At 38.7% G+C, this 24001-nt stretch overlaps 1 protein-coding gene across 1 annotated transcript in view; it reads left to right on the forward strand.

The window, feature by feature from the left end:
- Positions 1-24001, forward strand: part of FBXL7 (F-box and leucine rich repeat protein 7) — a 148289-nt gene that overhangs the window by 40356 nt on the left and 83932 nt on the right. The window contains exon 2 of the mRNA XM_063298758.1: positions 1514-1603. Within this exon, the coding sequence (XP_063154828.1) occupies positions 1514-1603 (90 nt within the window). The remainder of the gene's footprint in view (positions 1-1513; positions 1604-24001) is intronic.

A 24001-nucleotide genomic window follows, 5' to 3' on the forward strand; every position in this document is an offset into this window, starting at 1 on the left:
CTACCCCACCCAGAATCTTGGGATTGGGTGGTATAGAAATGTTTGAAATAAATCAATAAATGATAAACTTCACTATGAAGTAGATGTTGGGTTCTTCATCCAGCCACATTGATTACCGAGTTGGCTGAAGGGAGGAGGTAAACCTCATCAAACAGCTGTGAGATGGGCCTTATATCTACAGCTTTTTTAAAGAATCTTTTATAGTGATTTGCTTTGGCATCCAGCTGCTGCAAGTGATGTGTTCTCTCTGTATGGAATTCTTTTCTGGTTTGCAAAAGCCCATCAACATATTAACATAGAAAAATGCAGATTTATTATTTTTTTAAAAGACTAATGTTATATATAAGACTTAGATAAAAATTTGCAATCTCTTTTTCTGGCAGCTATATCAGATATTACTGGGTGAAATGTATTGCCCTAAAACAGATATCCTACATAAAACTGAAATGTTTTTCAAGTTTGAAATGTGATTCAGGAAAAAAACACAGTTGCTCTTAATCTTTCCCCTCCCCTTTTTGTCCATATAGCACTTGCTGTTAGGATGGCAACTCTTTTGAAGAGAGAGAGAGAGAAAAAAGCAGAAATCTACTTCATGGCAGACATTTTAATGTTCTGCTTTTTTTTAAAAAATAGGATTTTTGTTATAACATCCATTCTGTGGAACTCTCTTTCCCATCAGGTTAGCTGGCTTCGGCTTAAAATAAGAAAAGACAGTGAAAAGTTCAGCTCGGTATAATGTTTTAGAGCTAATGAATGAGTTATTTTCATCTGAATGCTTGTGATCTCATTCTTTTAAAATCTTGAATTTTACATGCTGAAGTGTTGTATTGTACCACAAACTGGTTTTGAAACTCCACAGCCAGTTTGTCACACAGGTGGCTGAGATTGCTGTTTAGGAAAAGTTGAAAGCACATCTGTAGGCAGGGACATAGGTGTCTTTGGATCGTGGCCCATTATCTTTCATTTCTTCTTGTGTTTTCAACTGTCTTTAAAATATTGCCACTTGAGGGGAGATAACAGAAAAATTAAATCAGTGTTTCTCAACCTTGGCAACTTTAAGATGTGAGGACTCCAACTAGCAGGGGAATTCTGGGAGTTGAAGTCCACACATTTTAAAGTTGTCAAGGTTGAGAAACACTGATTTAAATAGTGATTACAATAGTATAGAAGAATAAGAAACGGTTAATGGATCCATGAGGAAAATGAGGGGTGGAAGTGGACTATATTTTAGTTAGATGTTTCGTTGTATATTTGCAGGATTATGTTTCTGTGTATGTTTCGCTATTATGTTTTTTAATGTTTATTTTATGTGTAGAATTTGAATAAAGTTTGTAAAAAGATTGCCACTCTGTGCGTTGGCTCTTAAGAACCTGTTCCTTCTCTGTTCTGTTAGGTGTCCAGAATAGGCCTTATGATCTAATTTCGGAACCCAGATATTAGATGGTAATTAAAGCCTTCTTACATAAAGTGTTGTGAAGAGGTTTTTTTAAATGTTCCGATGTTTTCTTTGTAGGTAAAGGCAGCTCAAGCATCTCATCCGACGTGAGTTCAAGTACAGATCACACTCCCACCAAGACTCAGAAGAATGCTGCCACCAGCGAAGGTACACAGATGGGTGTCCTCTTTCTGTTTTGTACTGGGACATTTTTAGAACTGCTAACATCTTTTTCTATTGATCCTTAGAAGCCCCTACCCCTGGCAAAATCAGACACCAGCCAAAAAGCAACATCATGCCTTCTCCCAAGTTTACTTTCTCATATGTTATTTTTTAACGCATGGGGGCATTGGAGGAACTCTCCAGAAATACAGGCAGTCCTCAGGTTACAACAGCAATTGGGAGCAGAATTGCCGTCACTAAGCGATGCAGTTGTAAAACACAAGGTGACTGCATTGCCTAGCAACAGTGGTCCTGGTTGCCATTGTTAAGCAAGCACCGTGCAGGTCATTAAGTGAGGACCTCATGTGACTGCAACTTCTGACTTCCTGCCAGCTTCCCCATTGACTATGCTTGTGGGAAGCTGGCAGGGAATGTTGGAAATTGTGATCAGGTGACTGCGGGGACACTGCGACAGCCGGAACTCCAAGTCATAAGTCCCCTTGTTTGGTGCTGTAGCAAGTTTGAGTGGTTGCTGAATGAGTGGTTGTAACCCGAGGATCACCTGCTACATCTTACATTTAAAGGATCAAATAAATAACTGGAATGTCCTTGGAAGAGCTGCAACTTATTACTAGAAACAAGTCAAAATAGTGAGGATTTACCCATTCATTCACCCAGAGTTGAATCTGACTCAGTGGCAGCTAACTATATTTCCTAGGTTAGTAATGGCATTATTCTGGAAGTTGATATACAAATAATGTTTTCTTGTTCCTTAGAAATGTATGCCAAATGAATTAATGTACATAAAAGTAGAATAATGGGTTGTTGGAAGACTCATGGATGAATCTCACTTAGAGTTGGGAGGAAACGTATAGACTTTGGAAAGCTGTATGGAGGAGTGGAGTGTGGCTGTAAGCAATGGTAGGAAAAAGTCACTTTAAAAAGATGCAAACACAGTCTCTTTCAATAAAGTAATATATTAAGGTGTAGTATGTCCAGATGATATCAAGAATTGACAAGAAAATTATACAGATACTTTGTTTCTCTGAATCACTTTCACAGCGTTATTATTAACATACACATATGGATCACTGTTGAGCGTAACTGACAATGCAACTAAGGTGCATTCTGTATTTGTTCAATTAGAAGAATTGATCACAGTCAATTATTCTCCAAAGCATATTTTATTATGAGAACAAATGGCAGCACCTCTCATGGTCATTTGCTGCCGCCTCTATTTTTAGTTTCCTCTCATATTGTAGAAATATGCTATATATTTTTCCTCTATAACTTTCAAAGCTGTATGCTTTAGGTCTATGGAGTTCCCTGGTAGAAAGATTAAATACAGTAGGAAGAGAGCCTTCTGTTTGATTGCTCATTATTACTGTTTGTTCACTTTTCTGAATGTGTGAGCTGATTCTATTGAAAACTATGATGAAAAATGCATATGAAATTCATCCTTAATGATCAAGGCAATTGCAAGAAATTGTACAGTTCTTTTATAGTTTGATTTACAGTGAGAAATAGTTTGTTCTTTCTGGAAGGTGAAAAATATGTATTTTGCCAATGAGTTATCTCAAAAAGCGTGCTTGGAAAGTTTCAGCTGGAATCTCAGTTGTTATTTTTTTCCTCCAGACCTGTTAAAAAGAAACTTAAACCTGAAAAGTTAAAAGAAAAAAGAAAAAAGAAAGGAAGGAAGGAAGGAAGGAAGGAAAGAAGGAAAGAAAGAAAAAAAGAAAGAAAGAAAGAAAGAAAGAAAGGCTAATTATGGAATCCTCTGCACTTTGTTTCCTGTCTCTGGAACCCCAAACATGCCTTTTTAGTAGAGCTTTCATACTGCACTAGTATATTTTGGTTTAATTTGATATTCCTGTTTTGTAACAGCCATCTTATGCTTACTTTTAAAAATATTTTGCCTATTAATCGTAACACTCAAAAGTCATTAAGCTAGATTTACTCCAAAGCAGTTCCCTTTCTGGAACAGGAAAAATGCTCAAAATGTGAAAAATTCAAGGGTAAAAATGGCACTTTCATAGCTGATGGAAGCTTTTATAGTTAGGTATCATATATGAATCTGCTCTCCGAGACATCAGGAGAGGACCCGGAACTCATAGAACGTCCAGTTTCTCCCTAGCATCCATTGTGGGAAGAAGTACTGAAATTAATGGGGAAGATTAAGAATCCCCAGAGTCCCCCGATGGGAGGAGATGGGCGGGGATAAATTAGATAGATAGATAGATAGATAGATAGATAGATAAGATCTGTATGTGTAGGATGAAACCTAAGCAAAATAAACCCTGCTTTTAAAAACAAATTTTAGAAACTGCTTTCTGTTCCTGCCCTTTTTTAAAGCTTAGGTTTACTTGGTATTGGCCTAGGGCAAAAACCTGTCCCTTGTTTATGTTATGCTGAATTGTTTAATGTATGTTGATACCATAATATGTGTTGGTATCATTATAATAATCAGTGTATGTTCCTTCTGTTGTGAAAGAAATACAGAATAGATATGGTAAGGAATGTGGACAAGCTATTGCCCAAATGCATCCCAATTCTGCAAGAAATTATACTACAACGTGAGATTTTTATTTATAGTCAGTCGTATTTTCTCCTCACCCATCCCCCAAACCACCAGGAAATATAGAGTCAGTCTATTCCTTTTTAATTACAAGAATAGAATCTTCAAGCTCATTATAACTTTGCTCATGGCTTCATTTACTTAATAAATAAATATGTGGAATTATTTTATTGTTAATTTGTTTGGCAAATTGGTGTTAATATATAACCAGTTGCCATGAAACCTGTAAATAATTACTCAATCAAAATAGTATTTTATTGTTAGTTCTTCAAGGTAGGCCAGATCAGGAATTAGACACTGCAAATACTTTTGGAATTCTTTATTGTTGTAGGGTATAACAACAGGATCTTGAAAGCCTGCCAGAATTTCAGTTTGTTCTCTCTTATATTATGCAGATTCAAAGCAGGGTTATTTTGAACCTCTTTCTTATGCTCATTTCTTTCTCAGGGCTGAGATTTCATTTACTGTCTCTTTTTATCTGTTAATACCTTCTGCATTCCACTATCTCTGCCTCCCTCCACAGTTATTGAGAACTTATTATTTTCCTCTTTATTATTTAATCAAAAGTCTTGTTACGTGTAAGATACAAACAATGAACAATAAAGCACACTTTTTAGCCATAAAAACGTCAGAGTATAACTCAAATAAAGGTATTTCAGACAGGGATGGTATGAGAGCTAAGAAAGTTCTGAAGTTATTTCCTTCCATAGGCTGATTCTTATGTGCAACTTATAAGCAAATGTCACATTCAGCTGACTAGTAAATTCATGGGTGAAGGATCCAGTGCATTGTCTAAGAACTGCCTCCCCCCCCCCTTCTCACCACAGCTATATAACCTGCACTGAGTATAGAAATATTGGATAAAATTAATTGCAAATACATATTTTATCAGATGAGAATAAGTGCCAGGTGCAACTGTTGGACAAAATATGGAGGAATAAAGATGTTGCTGAATATTACTAACCATCAATTACATCAATTACTGTATGTCCTGAAAGAAAAATGAGTGTCGCCCCCTTCCCCAATAATTATCAATGACTTAAGGAGAGCCATTTTACATTCCCTAATAAGAACAAAAGAGGAACACAAAGGAATGGGCAGAAGGTGCAAATAACTGCAAGCATCTCTTATTTCCTCTGAAAATCAAATTAGTCTTTGCTGGGTTGGTGAGGAGGGGCTGATTTTTGCCCTTTTTAAAATCCCTGAGCAAGGTTTCTCTTTGTTATATTCTTTCCCTCTGTAATTATCTCTTCTCCCTTTTTAATCTATACCTGTTCTTCTTTTCCAAATGCAGTCACCCCTTCCCCATCTTTATTTTTTCTTTTTCTTTTTCCTTTTCTTTTGGCTGTTACTGAAAGGAGGGGAATGCATGTGCTGACTTTTCTTTCTGTGTGACAATGATTTGTGTGTTAGGAAGAGAATAGGTAGTGTATGCAGACAGGGATCAGTTAACGTTGTAAGCATAACTCTATCAGTTAACTTTTTACCGGTAGGTAATTTTAATCAGTTCTTATATTTTAACTGATTAACTTAGATCTGCCTTATTTTTTGGAATATGTTTTCTGGCTGATAGGTACAGATGGGCAGTGTGATACAGTGGTTAAGACACTGAACTAGGAAGAGATCTGGATTCTAGTCCTCTCTTAGAGAGGCTGGCTGGGTGAGGTTGAGCCAATCACTCTCTGGAGTTCTTGATGCTCTCTGAGCTTGGTTGTTTGCTTGCAGAAGTTTCATTGAATGTGGTTTATCTCTGTGTGTCTATTAATGGCTGATTTGTCTGAATGCCAAGCTTCCAGGAACTCCCTAGCATTTTTGGATTTAGCTTGGTCTAGGATGCTCACAGTTTCCCAGTTGAAAATATGGTTGAGTCTGTCCATGTTTTGTCAGATTAAGGAGTTTTCATCGTGTCTTCTGACTGCTAGTTGGTGTTCATGGATGTGCTCTGCTAGTCTTCTGCTTGTCTGTCCTACATAGTGGCTGTTACACTGTATGTTGTAGATAACTCCTGTTTTTTCTTCTTGGGCTACTGCGTCTTTTGTTTAATTCAGATGTGTTGGAGGGCTTTAGTTGATTTGTGTGCTATGGTGATGCTGTGTGGTTGTAATAGTCTGTTGGTTGTTTCTGATGCATGGTAGTGTTATCCTTTTCATAGCTTGTGTTGGTTGTGCTGTAGTAGGTTGAATAGTCAGGCACTTTTTGATTAAAAAAAGTGCATGGGTATTCCTTTTGTTTGAAGATGTTGTATGTTTTCTTTTTCTGGTGTTCTGGGTTGCTGCAGTGCGTTTGTGCTCGTCTGAGCTCTAGCACACCCTCTCAGCTTTAGACTAGGAAGTTGAAAAACATCTATTGTCTGTCTGTCTGTCTATCCCTACCTACTGTACATACCTGTCTACCTATCTACCTGGACCAGTGTGGTAGGCACAATCTATAGTGAGAAACCTTCAGCCTTCAGTGGTTGATTCAGAATAACAGTAAGAGTAAGAGTAAGAATAAGAATAGATATGCATTCATACAAGACTCACCTGTATGCATTTATGGGGGAGGGGTTTGAAAATCAGATTTTTGGAGCTTTTTCAACTGTAGCTAAACAGCCAAAGAAAGATACAAAGGAGGGCAAATGGAGAGCATGCCCAGGCATGTTTACTCAAATACAGTAAGCCAGAATTCTAGTTTTTGGCTCCATCTGATCTGAATCAGGAGCCTGGAAATATTTTCACCACCTCTTTAACATTCCCTGCTACAGAATAATAATACTGATAGCAGCTTACAAAATAATTTATGAGAGAGAAGACTTGGAACCTGGCAAGGCCTCCAGCTGGATTCATATAGTTGTCACTGTGGTCTGTTCCTGCCAGATACCTTCTTTCATTCTTCTGTGATCACTGAAACACAGACAAGATTTCTACTTAAGCTCCTGTCTCTTGTCATTGAAGCCCAGTCTTGGTTTCTCAGTAGAGCCCAGTTACCTTCTGGGTTACCTTTATCTTTCTTCCTCCCTATATGCTCATGAAGAGGCATGTGCTCATGAATCTTACATACTTCCCAGATGGATTCTTTCATTCTATAAGTGTTTTCTACCAGATATTATAAAGCAGCATGTTCAGCTGGCAAAGCAAGGGATATCTGGTTTAGTCATGGAACACAAACCCCAAACCCCAAACCCAGGTGAGCTTACTGTGGTTTCATGTTTCATTGCAAACGTGGGGATTTCTCCCCTGGGGGTATACAGCTGCACGGTGGAATGTGCTAGGAAAGAGTCAACACTCAGTTTAAAACAAAAGGACCAAAATCTCCAAACATGAAACATTCTAGCAGAACAAGAAATGCTTCCCATTGATTGCAAGACATGAGGATATCTGCATTTTCCTAGTTTAATAATTTGCCTCATAGTTTTTCTTTGTTCTGGTACTGCTCTGCCTTCCTTCTGTTTTAACTTCAAGAATTTGAGCAAGTGAAGGCTGTTCCCGGTTCTCAGGTTGCTTCTCCTTTTCCACTACGTTATTATGGATTCCAGCACTTATTGAGTACTGATTAAGTTACAGCACTGAGGGGCAAACCACACCTCGTATTAAATTCCTACTTTGGTATTACATATGTACAGTTTTAAGAAACATTGAAATCTAAAAAAATGATAGCAAGGTCTAGCCATGCATTTGTCTTCTAATGATGTGATTGAATCCATGTGAATGTCCAGTGAAGCCTATAACAACATAACAGAAGAGGCAAGTGGAAACTATGGAAAATTTCACAAGTTGTGCATTGATAGTGTATGACTAATATCCAGGAATATAGTTAAAACCTTTTATTGCTCCATTTTCAAACAAACATAAAATAAAAATGAGCAACTAACCACATATGAATTAAAAAGAAAAACAACACAACAAATAAAACACAGAAAAAGACATTTTTTTAAAAATTACAAATATATTCCAAGTTCATATGATTTTATAAATCTTTGAAAGGGAAAACTAAGCTTACAATGTTCATCAAGCCTGTCCAAGATTTTTTTCCAAAGGGAGAGAGAATGTGACATTTTCGGACTGACAGAATATATGTGAAATCAGGTATTTCAGGACTACAAACCCATTGGAAAGTTTCATAAATATCTATAGCCAAATTGTTTATTTAAAATGTATTTTATTTAAATTGTTTCTTTAAGTGCATGAATCTTCCAAGAATGGTCTTTGGTCTTGCCTTCCGTGAAACTTCAAAGTGAGCTAACCCTGTTAAATTGAAACAAAAATAAATCAATAAAAATGCCAAAACTAATGCAACTTGTAAACAAGAACAACCCAAATAATATTATCTGCAAGGGTGTGCCATGAACTGGATCAAACAGAGTCATGAAAGGAAATCTTGTCATCTCTATCAATAACTGAACAGTTCAAATAATGTTAGGTTGGGGTAAGACATCTAAATTCCTTCCAAACAGAAATATCTTGGTCATACAGCAGAAGTCCATAACAGTACAGTTCCTTCATGGGGGAAAAAGGTATTGTCATAAATTAGCTGTATAAGTACACTCAATCCTCATTATCCATGGGGGTTACATTCTTGAAAATCCCCCTGGAAACAGAAACCATGGTTATTGAAAGATTGTTCCTAGTGATATCACATCATCTATTATCAGAATGATCTGGGGACTTAACAAACATCATGTCATGATCACCGTTGGGATGCTTGTGACATCGCACCGGCTCGCATGACAATACAAGGAAATGGGTCCCTGGCGGATTAGGCAAAGGCAACTAAGAAACACAAAGAACCAGCAACAGGTGTGAAGAAACTAAGTAATGACCGGGACCGGCAGACCGGGAAACAAAAGATACAAAGTAGCCAACGGGTAATTGACTAACAACAGGAGAGGCACGCCCAGGCTTTCGAAGAATTAAGAGCCTGATCGCCTGGCAATGGATCGTTACCGCACAGGAAGGCGATCGAGGCAATGCCCGGGGCGCAAGGGGGATGCACGACCTCTCACCTAGCAGGGACGAAACGGTTGGGACTCGTGGGACGCACCTGGGATGATGTGGGGTGGAGCGCTGACCGGCGCGGGCTATTTAAATCCCACTCCAGCGCGCTCCCCTCACTCTCAGCTTTTTAAAGGCATGCACTCTGTTCCTCAATAAAGCCAGAACCTAAGCCTACGCTAGCGTCTGTGTCTTTACTGGATCGCAGGCAGAGCCTGACACATCACGAGAACAAGAACACAGTTTCCCTTAATGTAGCTCGTGTTGGTGCTGCGCAGGAAGGCTCTCAGACTTTTCCCCCCACTGTACATGGCCAGGTATAGCCACGTTGAGACCACATTTGAAGAAAAATGGGTTACACTTCCATAGAAGTGTATAAGTGAATCCGCAGAAACAGAATGCACGGATAATTGTAATCATAGGTCATAACAATGTAAAATAACATAAAATACAATAAAACAAAATGATAAGAAAATTAACTGAAGTAATAAAAAGAGTGTTAGATACAAAGATAAAGCCAGGGCTATGGTTAAGAACTTAAAATTTTCTTTCTGAGTGTAAATGACAACAAAGTAAAATTGGCAACCTGATTACTAACAGTTGGAAACACATCTACAAGAAGATAATTCGACAGTTTGAGGGTTGAGCCCTTGAATTTGCCTACTATCAATAATTTGGCCCTAATCCCAGCATAAATGGGGTGGTGGAGGACGTGGTGAATAATATCCTCCTCTTGACCAGCATCACAGGGTCAGAGACACTATTTGACAGGGAGCTTACAAAAGTTTCCTTCAAGATATGCCGAAGGCATGGTCTGCAAGCAAAGGGATGTAAAAGCTTTTCTTACTGAGGCACTGGTGATATTAACCAGAAACTGGGAGAGGCTTCTATGTTTTTCATAATGATGAAACCAAGATGAAGATTTGAATGTCTGTACTGTAGTAGCACCTTTATTGGCATCCCTTTCGAAAAGCGTGTCTCTAATATTTCCTCTGTTACAACAGCTATATACCCCCAAAGAGGGTGGGGAATACATCTGTAGGATAAGTGACAAAAGTTTGGTCTATTGAGTCCCAGGTATGTAATGGAGAAAACAAAGTTTGACAAGATTCTAGTTTCTTATAGTGTCACAGCAATGTAGCATGTACTCTGACCACAATGGAAGGTAACCCTAGCTCCATCCTTAGATAAGCAGCAGGGATGCCCTGGGGAAGCTCCCAGATCTTCCTTATGAAGTTGTTTTGGTCTACATCAAATCAGGCAACAACCTTCTCATCCCACTCCCAGATCTCAGCACCATACACCATCTGGGCTATCACCTTGGAATATTTTAAATGCAGGGTCTCTAGAGCTGTATATGTGTGTGTATAAGTGTGTGTGTGTCTGTGTGTAAAAGACATATGTCTTTATCTTTCACTTAATGGAAGATTCAGAGGCCATACTAAACCATTAAAAGTTTTGTATGGGTTTCACTTAGTGTATTGTGTGAACCCTACCATTATAGCTTGTAAAACATAGCTTGTGGAATAATATGATGTGTAAGTCTAGCCAATTGTGGTTTACTTAATAAAACATGGTTAATAACCATGTGGCTTAGGGGGATTTATGAACCATCCCGACTTGTACATTAAGACATGTTTTAACTGTGATTTTTTAAAATTAAACCACAATTGGTTAGGGTTGTATATATTATGATTAAACCATAAACCATAGTTTGCAGACTAAAGTGGCAAAGTGTTGAGCCAAGGCCAAACCACATTAAGGCTTAGTGAGATGTGTGAACTCATACTTGGCTCTCAGCCTGTAGATGCAGGATGCTTTAGGAGAAATCTGAAACTGGCCAACAGAAGCACAGAAGGCTGGAGGGGATCATAGTTACATAAATGGGGGGAGCAGGAGCTGCTTGCTGCCATCCTCCATCCTTCTTTTTTCTGTTTACTTTAGCATTCCTTTAGCAGCCAATGTTCTGTAACAACCTACCGTAACACAGAAATCCCTGAAATGTTTTGCTCAGGTGTAGGTACCCTGAAGCCCTGCAGATATTTGGACCATCTCCCATCAGCTGCAGACAGTCTGGCCACAGTCAAAGAGCTCCCAAACATGGAGACCGCACCAGGTTGCTTGTCCCTGTCAGCTGTTCAGGGAAGCAGGAGTCTTTCATACGGGTGACACGATCTGGCTCTTCAGCTACTGAATTGGGAGATATACTGTATGTCTCCAGTTAAAGTTGCTACTTACTGGCTGTTGGAGCTACATCACTGGCACCTCTGCCTGGTGTGTGGTCAATATTTCTTTCTGCCTTTAGTATGGTTTTGAAATCTGTGAGTTATGATGTGTGTCTTGAACTTAATACCTGATGGAGCAAAGGATATATTATGCATCCCAAACCTCTAAGATATTATCCATACTTTAATCCTGCAACGAGAAACTTGCTGATGAGAGAACCAGACCTCTGTGCTGAGCCAGGATGTCCATGTTGTTCAGGCTTGTGGTAGTTTTCCATTGAGATTTTTTTTTTCAGAAATACTTTCTGAAAAGCAAGTAAGAAGAGCTTATAATTAGTTTGTGGTAAGGACAGAAGCCAGTTTTTATTTTTTTTATGGAAAATGTCTGGAATGTGGAGTTGAGGTTTTTAAAAAACATGTTTATAGATCATTCCTTTGACACTATTCATATCACTAAACCAACTTTTGATCATAGTTTTATTGGAATTTAGAGAACAAATATTGGTATATCAGTGATAAATTCTAGACATGCTCCTCTACAAAATACTTGCACAAATTAAAGCCACAAGTTTAAAATGATTCATATCCTATGGGGTTGGGTCCCCCCATGTTCTTATTTTGATGTTTGTACTATTTATTATTTAGACTTAGTTTATTTCCTGTCTGTTGTTCAGGAGTTTGAGGTGATGTACGTATATTCCATTTTTCTTTCTTTCCCTTTTTCTCTATAACAACCCTGTGAGGGAGGGTGGGCTGAAAGAGAATAATTGTTAGAGTCACCTCAGCTTCCGTGGCTGAGGCCATACTCGAACTTGGGTCTCCCCAGCATCGGTCTAATTCTGTAAGCACTATACCAGAGTAACTGAAAGTAGAGTCCCAATGTACAGTGGGAAGTGAAGTCAAGAAGTTTGCTAACATCCTTATGCTTGTGTCTCCTCCTGCCCAGAATCTGAAACGAGCAGATTGTACATGGTCCCTCTCTCTCTCTCTCTCTCGATTTGATTGATGCTGAACTGCATATACCTGGCATTTAAAACTCTGAGAGCTGTATCAAATTTCATCACCACATTGTTTTCTGCACAAATGGACACAGTTAGGCATTCAAAAATAGAAACAACCAGGGCGTAAATGATTGCAGCCTAATTTTGCTTTTTCTTTATCAGTCTCCAGTTTGTGGGAGTGATGTCTTCCGAATGTTTTCATTGTGCCTTGGAGAAGAAAGTGAGCACGCACTGGGCCTCTTGAAGCAAGCTGTTGGCCCATCTGTTCCTCATGCAAATGTTGGGTCATCTGCAAGATGGCATTCGGTTTGAACTCAATAAGGCTCTTATTTTATCATTTGGAAAGTGCCAACATCTTGAACTTGAAGTCATTTGTATACTTTGATATTATATTAAGGTTAGTTGTTTTGGCTTTAGATTTTGTTAAAAAATATTTCTAACCCTAACTCCATATAGTTTTCTCACTTCAAAACAATCCCCTTATACTAAGTAAGATTATTGGTCTATTAAACCAGTATAATCCACCATGATGGGATCTATTGTCTACAGCCCTGGGCAAGAATCTTTCTTACTGAAGTCTTATATGTGGAATTGCAGAGACTGAGTTTTGGATCTCTGCATGCAAAATTAAGGTTGTGGGATATCGAGGACCATCTGCCAGTTAGTGATGGCTTTTTTCCCATTTGGTATATAATAGCTTTCTACTCACCATCTAATTTGTTTGCCCTTAGCATAAACTTGCTTTGAACCTTGCTGATTTCATACAGGTATTATCAGGTGGAAAGGAAGGCCATTTGAATGGGAAAAAGGGATGTTGCAGTTGTTCCTCTTGAGACATAAGACATGATGCAATGTTCATTTCTCCAATCACCTTGTCTTCATCATGTGATAAATAATATTCATATGTAGTGTATAGAGCTGTACTAAACTGAAGCTAGTTAGGCAGAATTGTACTAATTTGGGATTAATTTAAACAGGTTTCTTTGTACTCAGTATTTGAAATTTGTGTTAAGGGACTCTAAGAGAGATGGTTAGAAAGACTGTTGCAGTATTCTTAATTTGTTTTAATTCACTTTATAGTTTAGTTTTCTGAACACAATACTGGCATCTCTTAAACAAGGATTGAGATGCAGCCATAAGCTGATGATCATTATGTTGCACAAGGCATTTTTCATCCTGTTTGCTTAGAATTAGGCATTATTTTTCATACTGCTTAATATAAGCATCATAAAATGTGTTAGTATTTGGGCTGGGCCTGCCAAGAGCAACATATTCAGACATTTGAATGGAGAGTGAAGACAAATGCCTATAGTTTGGAAGGAATTACTGAAATGAGCTTTAAAAAATCTAAATGTTAAACTGAAAAGAAAGTGAAATGTGTTTTTATAGTGCCTCCTGAATTGACTTTACTTTCTGTTCTGATATGGTCTCAGAGAGGATCAATATTCTAATTACTTTCAAGTTTATTAAATAACTGAAAATAAAAATAAAAACATGGTCCACAAACTTGGATCAAACAAGAGGATGCTTTATATATAAACTTACACTGAACCACATTTTCTTTGTTAATACATCTGTTCCCCCAGTCTAGAGAAATCCTTCTTCACAATCAGTTGTTGCTTTTATAACCCTGAATATTTTGGTAAACTTGGCTATTTCACTGCTAAACCCTGATGCTCTATAATTTAGGAATATGTCAAAATATGCACCCAAAATCTTTTCTTTCAAAAACTGCCCATTTATACCTAATCTGTCTTTCCTATTCTTTAACTTTATGGACGATTTCTTTTCATCCCATAATTCCTCATAAAAGTTTGGAGGTTTTGAATGCCCAAGAGGAGCACCCATTGTCTAGTACTTTATCCCTATTCCTGTACTCGTCAAAAAATTCTAAAACATCAGTGAGATAGGATTTACTTTCGCAGTTCTTCAGCAAATTATGTCTTTTCACATACTTGATAGTTTTTTTCTTTAATTTCATAACATACCCAGAACAGATGTTAAGCTAATGGGTGTTAATTTCCTGTTTCATTTTTGTGAAGCATGCCTCTACTGGAAAAAGAAAGATTTTGCAATTCAGCCAATAGTTACTCTTTATATAATGCTTTTTAAAGAACTTTAGGCCCCCAGTATCCTTCATTCCCTCTGAGACTCCAGTGTATAGGCAGGAGGAGATCCCAAGGAGATAGCCCAGAGATTTTTGCTACCCTTAATTGCTGCCCTTATCTATACAGTATATTAATTTAAAAATTATAGATCTGTCAAAGCTAATACATAGGTATCAGTTAAAAAGCAAGAATCAGGAATCCAGATGTGAACCAGAATTGGGATCAGTTGTATCAGGACTGGAATACAAAATCATATGTATGAATAATATGCATATGAAACAACCAGAGGTCAGAGAGGCAGAAGTCTTATTCAGGTGAAAGCCTGTATAGTTGTTTCATGCCTAGGAAGGATCAATAGCCCACTGGGATAAAGTCAGTCCAAAAATTTCTTCACTGAGAATTTTAAAAGGTTAAAGAAGGTTGAAAAAAAAGGCTAAAGAATTTAAGGATGCCAGTCAATTTTTGCAGTGTACCCAAACAGAAGGGGGGATCTGTACTGTATATCTGTACCTGACCTGAGAGTTGTTGCTTAAACATTGAATCATGATGGACCCTGAGGTTGTGAAAACCTGATTGCTGTAGTAAGGAAGAGCAGTGCAAGAAGATCTCCAGCTGACATTGGTCAGGTGCTCTGACTCTAAAGTGGGGTAGGGTAGGCAAAAGGTAAGGTTTAGAGAAAGAGGAAAGAACCAGAGGCTGCAGAAGAAAAGTGGTCTATCAACAGGAAGGTGGTCAGCTGGATTGGGAGAGGAAAGAAGGAAATGTGTCTTAAGGAAATCATGTAGAAAAGAGAAAGAAAGTGGGGAGAGAAAGGAGTGAGCTGTAGAAGCAAGGGCATCCATTCTGATTTGAAGGAGCAGGCCAAATCCTTGACTGCAAGTCACTTTTTGTAATTTCAGCTGTAGAGCATTGCCTGGTTCCTTGCTGTAAATATATTTTCTCAGAGAGGGTCAGAGGAGGCATAATGCCTTGTAAAATTTACCTTATCCAAAAATGTAACATTTTTCTTCTACTGCCTTTTCCCACAGTGAAAGCCTCTCTTGTTTAATATGGTAACTTGGGCTTCATCCATGGAAAACACTAATTGCAATAAGACGGGGTGGAGATCTCTTTTAGATGAACAAGTCTGTTTTTCATGTATGTAGGTATATATGTATGTATGTATCTTCTTTTTTTCCTAAGGTCTGTAAGTTGAAGCTCACATATCAAGTCACTTCATAACAGTGTAGCATGTCATTTATTTGACAGCTGGAGTTTATCTGTTCTAAGCATCCTAAATGGGGATAAGTCTTGCCTCCGTTTTTGTAGACCACAGCCTGCTGCCTCCCGAAAGTGGGATAAAGCTTTCCTCACAGCCTGCTCATTTGCTCCTTGAAGTGCTGGCCAATTTGGCTGAATAAGGCAGACACAAATACATCATATTACATTTCACTTGCTGCCAAGTTCTAGACTGCTTCAGCAATATTGTGGAGAAGCCAAGGCAAAGAAAAAGAGAGGAAATCGCAATTAATTTAATCTTCTCCAAGGCTATATTAAAGCATGGCCACAGGACGTTGAGATGCTGCATTGGAAACAGGGAGAACGTGTTGACATGCCTATGTTGAAAGCCACAATGGTTTGAGATGGCAACATGACAGACAGAGGTCAGACTTTAGAATAAATGTGTCAAAATGAATATAGCAAACTGGTCATCACAGGAACAGCTATATTTATTGGAACCCTCTTTTCTGTAGCCAGTGGTCTGTATCCTGGAATATGCTAAGTTCTTTTGGCATGATGAGGCAAAGCTGGCTCCATCTAGCAGTGAGAGTGATACATGGTACAAACATGTTCAGGCCATTTCCAGAAAGAAATGTGATATTAACTTCAGTTTTGCTCTCTTGCTCATGCATGGAAGGCACACATTATTATTTAAAATTTGGTAGTGATGATGCTTTGGACCTAGATCTGGTTAGTAGACCACTAGAGACCTCATCTAGAATGAAGTTTTTGGTCACCTCGTTATAATAATAATTACAAAAGATAAATGATTAAATAATAAATAACCAAATAATTACCTCAATAATTAAATAATAAATATTTAAATGATGATTAAAGAATGATAGCAAAGATAAATTAAACTTATCCTTCCACTTTCCTGTTTCAGAAGTGAAGGGTATAAGGGTATAATGCAAATATCCTATTTCTCCATTTTTTTCTCTTACTTTTTAGATGAGCACAACATAATCAGCTGAGTTAGCCTAGTCTTATCTATTGGGAACTTTTCCCAGCATTTTGCAGATACAGGATTTCTCCTTGCTCCTTTTTGAGTATGTAAGTTTTGGTACAGATTCAGAAATATTTGGGAGAATAGTTTGCCTTATACCAGAAGATATTGGGCTCCAAAATTCCCTAAGTATTATAAGGCTGAGGGCTGACCATAACATTCTTCTTTCAGAAGATTCATCTCAGGATTGCTGCTACAGAGATGTGTGTACTGTGGCTCATCCACTTGGATTTTCAAGGAACACACAAATTCTGCCACCTGTCTTTGTTGCAGGCTCCTTCCTGGACTGAGAAGCAGCAGACCCTGAGCACAGCATATTCTACATTTTGCATTTATAAGTATCCTGTTTGAGGCAGGTAACTCAGCTCCATTCTCCCATACCCATTTCCAGTTGTTAGTATAGCATAGGGCTTCAGTGAAAATTTGCCAGGACTTGAGCCTGAGCTAGGCTTCAGTTTCCATTCTTCAGATACCTAGGTAGAGTATGTGCTAAATGAAAATGGGAATTTTTTCACTGTCATGGACCTATTCAGAGATTAAAGCAACAAAAAGCAGGTTCTGGTTGGACCTACTGTATGGAAGCTTTAAGCCTCTCTGCACCCTGGGATTCATCTTGTACCAACCAAAGTGTAATGGGAAACATGAATTTTGATACAAATTCATGTTTCCCATTACACTTTGGCTAGTACAAATATGTCCAGATGTTTACGTGGAATGGAGGAGCCATAGCTCAGGGACAGATCAAAGGCTTTGGAAAGTTGAAAGTCCTGGTAGCCATTCCTGGCATTTGAGAGCAAAACCACCTCTCAGAATAGTTGCCGTTTCCTTATTATTCCAAAGGCAGAGGATAGATGCTGGTCTCTAGATCAGAAAGCTGTTTGCTAGGACTTAAAAAGTTCAAGGCTCTGATCAGTTATACCACAATTAATGTATATTACTACTATTACAGTTTAAGAGGTGCCACAAAGCATACTTTCCCCAGGCGCTGCTGCTGTTTTAGCTTCTGTGTTTTATATTTCTTACATTTTGTTTTTATAATTTTTAAACTTTACCTTACTCAGAGTCATTAAAGGAGTGGATGGCATATACATTTTCTAAATAAAATAAATAGAAAATTCACACAATTCCTACAGTCTAGCTGTAGTGAGTTGGAAAGTAATCAGCAAGGGCACAGGCCATCCCTAAAATCTAATATATTCTGTCTTTTAGTTTGCCTTGCCCTTTTTTGTTTGGTGAGGAATAAAACATGGGTAAAAAGTGTCAATTTAGTACATTAGTAAAGGTAAAGGTTTCCCTTGACGTAAAGTCCAGTCGAATCCGACTCTAGGGGGCGGTGCTCATCTCCGTTTCTAAGCCTTGGAGCCGGCGTTGTCATAGACACTTCCGGGTCATGTGGCCAGCATGACGACTCGGAACGCCGTTACCTTCCCGCCGAAGCGGTACCTATTGATCTACTCACATTTGCATGTAATTGCATGTATTGCAATTTAGTACATTACATGAGTGTAATTTCTGTTGGGAAAAACAGTTGAAGTTTTTCTCACATGGAAGTATACTCAGAAATAATATTGTTTGCTCCTGCAGTGCACCTGCTCTGGTGGTTTGAGGCACAAGCAGATTTTTTGAGAGACAAGGGGAAGAAGCCACTGACTTTTCTGCTTATATGATACGATATGGTCTGTTGGTAGAATAAGCCATCCCCATTAAATTTCCATAAAAAAGAATTTCCCACTGCTGCTGATATTGTATTTCATTGTATAACTGCAAAAAACGAGAAGTTTAATGTACTGCAATACACTTGCCCATTGTTTAGTTAATGAGGTGTAATAGTCTTGCCAGTGATCCAAGAGAGTTAATTGCATACCTTGGGTATGTTCCAGTATTTACTGCAAGATTTAGTATAACAGCAGATTCCAAACATGGGGTGGGAGGGAAGCTGGTGATCAGTACTGATCTACCGGTTCATGAATTCGTTTTATACACTTAATTTATGCAACATGATATTTTAATTGGGGAAACAGGAGAAACTGGAGAAAGGACATCTTGGAGAAGTCCAGCACAATTAATTTATTTGACTCAGCCATCTCAGATCATTTCTTGCTCTGGAGCTGTTAAACAGATTGCTGGAATTTCTAGAATAGAAGAGGGCCAAACAGGGATGATTTGTTCCCATTACAGAGAAGTGGAGAAACCAACATATTAAAGGTGTGGATGAGATGAAGCCATTTGATTAATATATGGAACCTTTTAAAAGCCTGTGACGTTTTCTCCTCTGTTCATTTGTCCACACCTTTAAATTTCAGCAACAAGGTTTTTTCTTCACTATTTGGCATCTGGCATGCAAGGTCTTGTAAAGGTTTGGTGGGCAAAGGTAAAACCCAGCAACGTCTGATATTGTATAAAGCAGTTTCCTGTAGCACCAAAATATATAGTTCAGCCTGTAGCTGGCTACTAGCCTTGAACCATAGAAGTTTAGAACTCTTTAACATGAGGGGGAACCAACTGAGAAAGCATGGGGAAAAAAGGTCCCCCACTTTTTTCTATTCCTACCTGCATATCATGCAGTAAGGACTGTGGATTTTTTTCCTGTTAAAGTTACAGGAGATGGCAGTGCCTACCCAAATATCTGATTTCAAAAAGCTAAGCAGGTTTTGACCTGATTAATATTTGGATGGACAATCATCAGGAAATCCCTGGACTGTAGGCTACAGGCACTCACAAACCTATATCGTTACCAGAAAAACCCTACCTAGTTGTGTCCACAAAGGTATCAGAAGTCATTCTCGATTTGTTAGAGTATACATTTTCAAACCCTTCAAAATACTTACCACAAACTGTGAGGAGATGGAACAAGGCAATTCCTTTTTCTCCCTTGTCCTTCCATTTTCTTTTCTTTTTTTTCTGCATCAGCTGTCACCTCAACAAACACTCTGTCTAAACACCTTGTCAGATCGCTTCAGGCTTTTTATATTTTTTCTTTTAATTTACAGACTCCTAATAAATGCCCTTCAGCAGGTCATCTTGTTTACTTACATGGGAATTCATCCACTTAAATCCCTTATTTGAATGCATGCTACATAGGCAATGACGTATGATAGATTAATGAGGGTAGCATCTTCCATTAGTTTACACCAAGTTTTGTTCATTTTTCCAAGTTTAATGCTGAACTGAAAGGAGTGTTTTCATACCCACTTGTAAAATGGATCAACTTTTTTTCCTCCTTGTTGTAGGGAAGCAGAATTCTCAATAGACCTTCCTTTTGAAAGCATCTGGTTACCTTACAGTATAATTAGTCTTGGATTCCTTCCCAATCATTAAACTTACTGTCCTTGTACTGCCCTCCCACTCCTGTAAAAACAGATGATGAATAACATTGGGCATATTGTATAGTCAGAGGGCTTAAGTCATCTCTCCATGTCAATAGAACTGCAGTGTTGTTCATTTTTTAACAATTAACATGAGGTTCTTTGCCATTTATTACTATAATGAAAACTGGTAAGATGGAACTGTATTTTATAATTGTATAGTGGAAACATCAGTGATAGATTGGTGCTTCAGTATAAACATCTAGTTGTATGGCTATTCCATATGTCTGTGGCTTTCTTCGTCTTATACACAGATAACTTTTTCAAAGCTTGGTATTACAAGTCTCAGAGTATGTGTGATGTGTTCTGAGAGCAGCGGATATTAGTATCTGTCATGGTCAGGTCCCTCTTTGGTGTTGTGGAGCTGATTGGTATGCCTAACCTCCACAGGGAGGATGGATGGATGGATGGATCCAACTGACAATCTGCTCAGTATTTAACAGAATTCCCCAAGGCTATGGTGGGCAGTTCTGCTCAGTCAACCTTTGGAACACTGCGGTGGCTGCAGGCTTTGGTAGGGCTGCATCTGAGTCATCATCAGGGACCATGGGGGTGAACCTTCTCTGTAGCTGCCTCTCTTGTCTGGAAAAGCAAACCCCCTAAAGGTTAGAAAGGGCCCATGCTTGCTAGCATTTTGGAAAGCAGTTAAGGCTTTGTTTTTCTGGAGGGCCTTTGGAGATTGTGTCATGTCTGGTTATTCCTGATGAATTAAATGTGTATGTCTTAGGTCGTTGTGGTATTGTGACCTTGGGCCAGTCACTCTATCTCAGCCCTAGGAGGGAGACAATGGCAAGCCACTTCTGAAAAGCCTTGCCAAGAAAACTGCAGGGACTTGTCCAGGCAGTCGCCAAGAGTCAAAAACTGACTTGAAGGCATACACACAAAATAATTTTTTTTTAAAAATGGAGTGTAAGCCACTCAGAATCCTATTCAGCAGCATGCAAACCTCAGTAAATTAAATAAGTACATTTGTCAATGCTCATGATGCATCCTTCATGACTGTGGCCAAACCAATACTGCCAAATTATGTGACCTGTCAGGCAATATTCTGGAAAGACTGAAACTAGAGCCCAAAAGCGTGTCCAGATTTTTACCTTAGTTATGTCAGTATCTTTTGCATTGCTGGTCATGGGCACTTGCTATTTAAAAAGCATTAAACAAGTTCAAAACTAATATTGCGTGAGAATAATTTTCTTTGAGATTTGCATTTACCAGAAGAGAAGCTGCTTGAGATTTTTGCAACTTCAGTGGTCTGAGGTTTGAAAGAATAGATTAAGGCCTAGTCTTATAAAGAATATTCAAGGTAAACCACATTCTGATACACTCATAGCCATTTGTTGTATGAGCCTAGTTTTTTGCCTGATACATTCATTTTCTGTACAGACAAAGGTGTCTGGGTACGTATTTTCACATATTGACTAAACTGCTTTTTCACTTCAGGCCTAGCCCTCAGGTTCTCTCTGACAAATCCAGTTCCTCCTGGGCCAAGCAATATTAACAAACTGGAAATTTGGGCTTTTCCTTAACCCAGGTGCACATGATGGGGCAAGAACATACAGTAGAGGCAATCAAGCAGCATCTCAAGGATACCAACATTCCAACAGACTTGATATCCCTTCTCAAAGACAAATTTTTAAGTAGTCTTCACACCCCCTACAGACCCACTAGATCAGCGTTTTTCAACCTCAGCAACTTTAAGATGCCTGGACTTCAACTCCCAGAATTCAGAGAAACGATTTTAACATGTAATTCTTTTCCCAACATACACATGTCTGTATCATATACATATAGAAGATGTTCTGAGGTCTCCTCTGTTTGTCAGCAAGAAATCAAGACTACAATTCGTAACAGCAGGAAGGAGAAAGTTATTTACTTTGTAGTTGCTGCCATATAAAAAAATAAATAACCTGCCAATTTCTGAGCTTTTGACTGGAACTTTGCTCCGTAGACTGAGAGATGAACAATGCTCAGAAGCAACATAGCAAAGATATCTGGTTTCCCTTGCCAGCTGCTTACCAAATGATTCTGCTTCACACTGATCAGCAGAGTTGGCACTAGCCTTGGTGCTTTGGCAGAATGTAAGAGCAGAATGAAAAGGGGCTATCTTCAAAGGCACTATTCTCAAAATGTGAAGCATTCTTTGGCTGCAAATCTAAGGAAATGTTAACAGGGGACATGTGAATGTCTGGCTAGTCTCACCTTGGAATGCATAGGCATCAGTGACATCAAACTAACATTATGCTTGCATGAATTTTAACATATATTCAAGTTGCTTTGCTCTTTGGTTAGTTACTTTAAATAAAGAAGAAAAGAACTAAGTACAAAACCTCATGTGTAATTCTGATAGTGGTGCATGGTTAGTAGATAAGTAAAAAGACAGGCAGTGGGATTATCAGATGGATTTTGGAGCATTACAACAACTGTTTTTGTAGGGGTAGCGGAATAAGTAAGCAAGTGGGATGCTTTGTAACTGGAATATGATACTGAATTCTTAAAATTCGCAAATCATGCAACATTTGGGTTGCATCCAAAGTCTGCTTACAGAAAAACTACCGGAGAATGTGTTTTGCAAATAGTTACGCATTTGGTTTTCAGTTGCTGAACTGCTAGTGGAACACAAGAAACTAGTGGAATAACACAAGAAATAATAAAAGGGCTTTTCAAGCACAGCCAAGTAAATTTGTGCTTCTCTATAACCAATTCTGATTGTGAATACAATTCCTTCCTTTTAAACTGTCTGTCGATCCATCCATCCAGACTGGAGATGATGAGAAATTGGATCCCCACATTAGAGTATCAAATCATGAAGAGACTTCTGAAAAGCTATAAAATCAGCATTACCAGTTTTCTGTTCTGAGCACTCCTCCCAGTTTCACACCTCTTAAGTCCTCGGATGCTCTGTTGTAGAGCGCCTCAGGAGTTGTCCTTTCCCTTATTCCTTTTAACGGCTACGTTAAACCCCTAGGAAAAGTATCCCATCAGTTCAGTTCAGTTCCACCCCAGGTCAAATGGGAGATGCGGAAGAAATCCTGTCCCAGGGCATGGAAGCTATCAGGGTCTGGGTGGGAAAAAACATCATCAGACTTAACCCCAGCATGACAGAATGGCTGGAATTCAGCAACCTTCTGATTCCAGGATTGTATCATCCTTGACTCTTGACAAAATTGTGCTGCCAAGAGAGAGCAAGCTTGAGACCTAGGGTTATCCTGGACACATGGCTCAAGCTCAAGAAACAGGTGGAAGCTGTGCTCAAAACATTTGCTAGGATGCCACTTGTGACCTTACTTGGAACACAGTGCCCTTGTCATCTTCTGATTGGATTACTGTAACTCACTTTACATGGGGCCTTGAAGACCACTTCAGCTGGTCCAGCTGAAAGAAACTTCAACTGGTCTGGAGTGCAATGGCCCACATGCTCACTGGCCACTGTTTCTACTGCCATGTTGTCTTGCTGCTTCTGAAGCTGCAGTGGCTGCCAGTGTGTTTTGAAATGCAATTCCAGGTGTTGGTTCCAGGTTCCAGGTACCTTCAAAGCCCTATAGTGTTCAGGGGCTGGGTATATAAGAGAGTGTCTTTCCTGAATGGTCTCTGCTCATTGGGCTTGGATGGCCAGAGAGCACTGTACTATCAGTCCCCTACCTACCAGGAGGTAATGCAGTAAAGGGCCTAATGTCAGGCATTCTTGGTAGCTCCCCTCTGTGGAGTGGCTTACCCCTTGAGCTTCCAGAAACTAGTTAGAACTTGACTTTTCTGGAAGGCCTTTGGGGAATTACTAATTTGATATTAGTAATTATAAAACATTTAATTTCATTACTGAAGTTTTAAAATGTAATTTTATCTTATTGCTGCTTTGCTATCAGTAAACCATCTAGAGTCTGCAAGACTGAGACAGCA

The sequence above is a fragment of the Candoia aspera genome, chromosome 3 (assembly GCF_035149785.1).
Source record: "Candoia aspera isolate rCanAsp1 chromosome 3, rCanAsp1.hap2, whole genome shotgun sequence".
Classification (NCBI taxonomy): Eukaryota; Metazoa; Chordata; class Lepidosauria; order Squamata; family Boidae; genus Candoia; species Candoia aspera.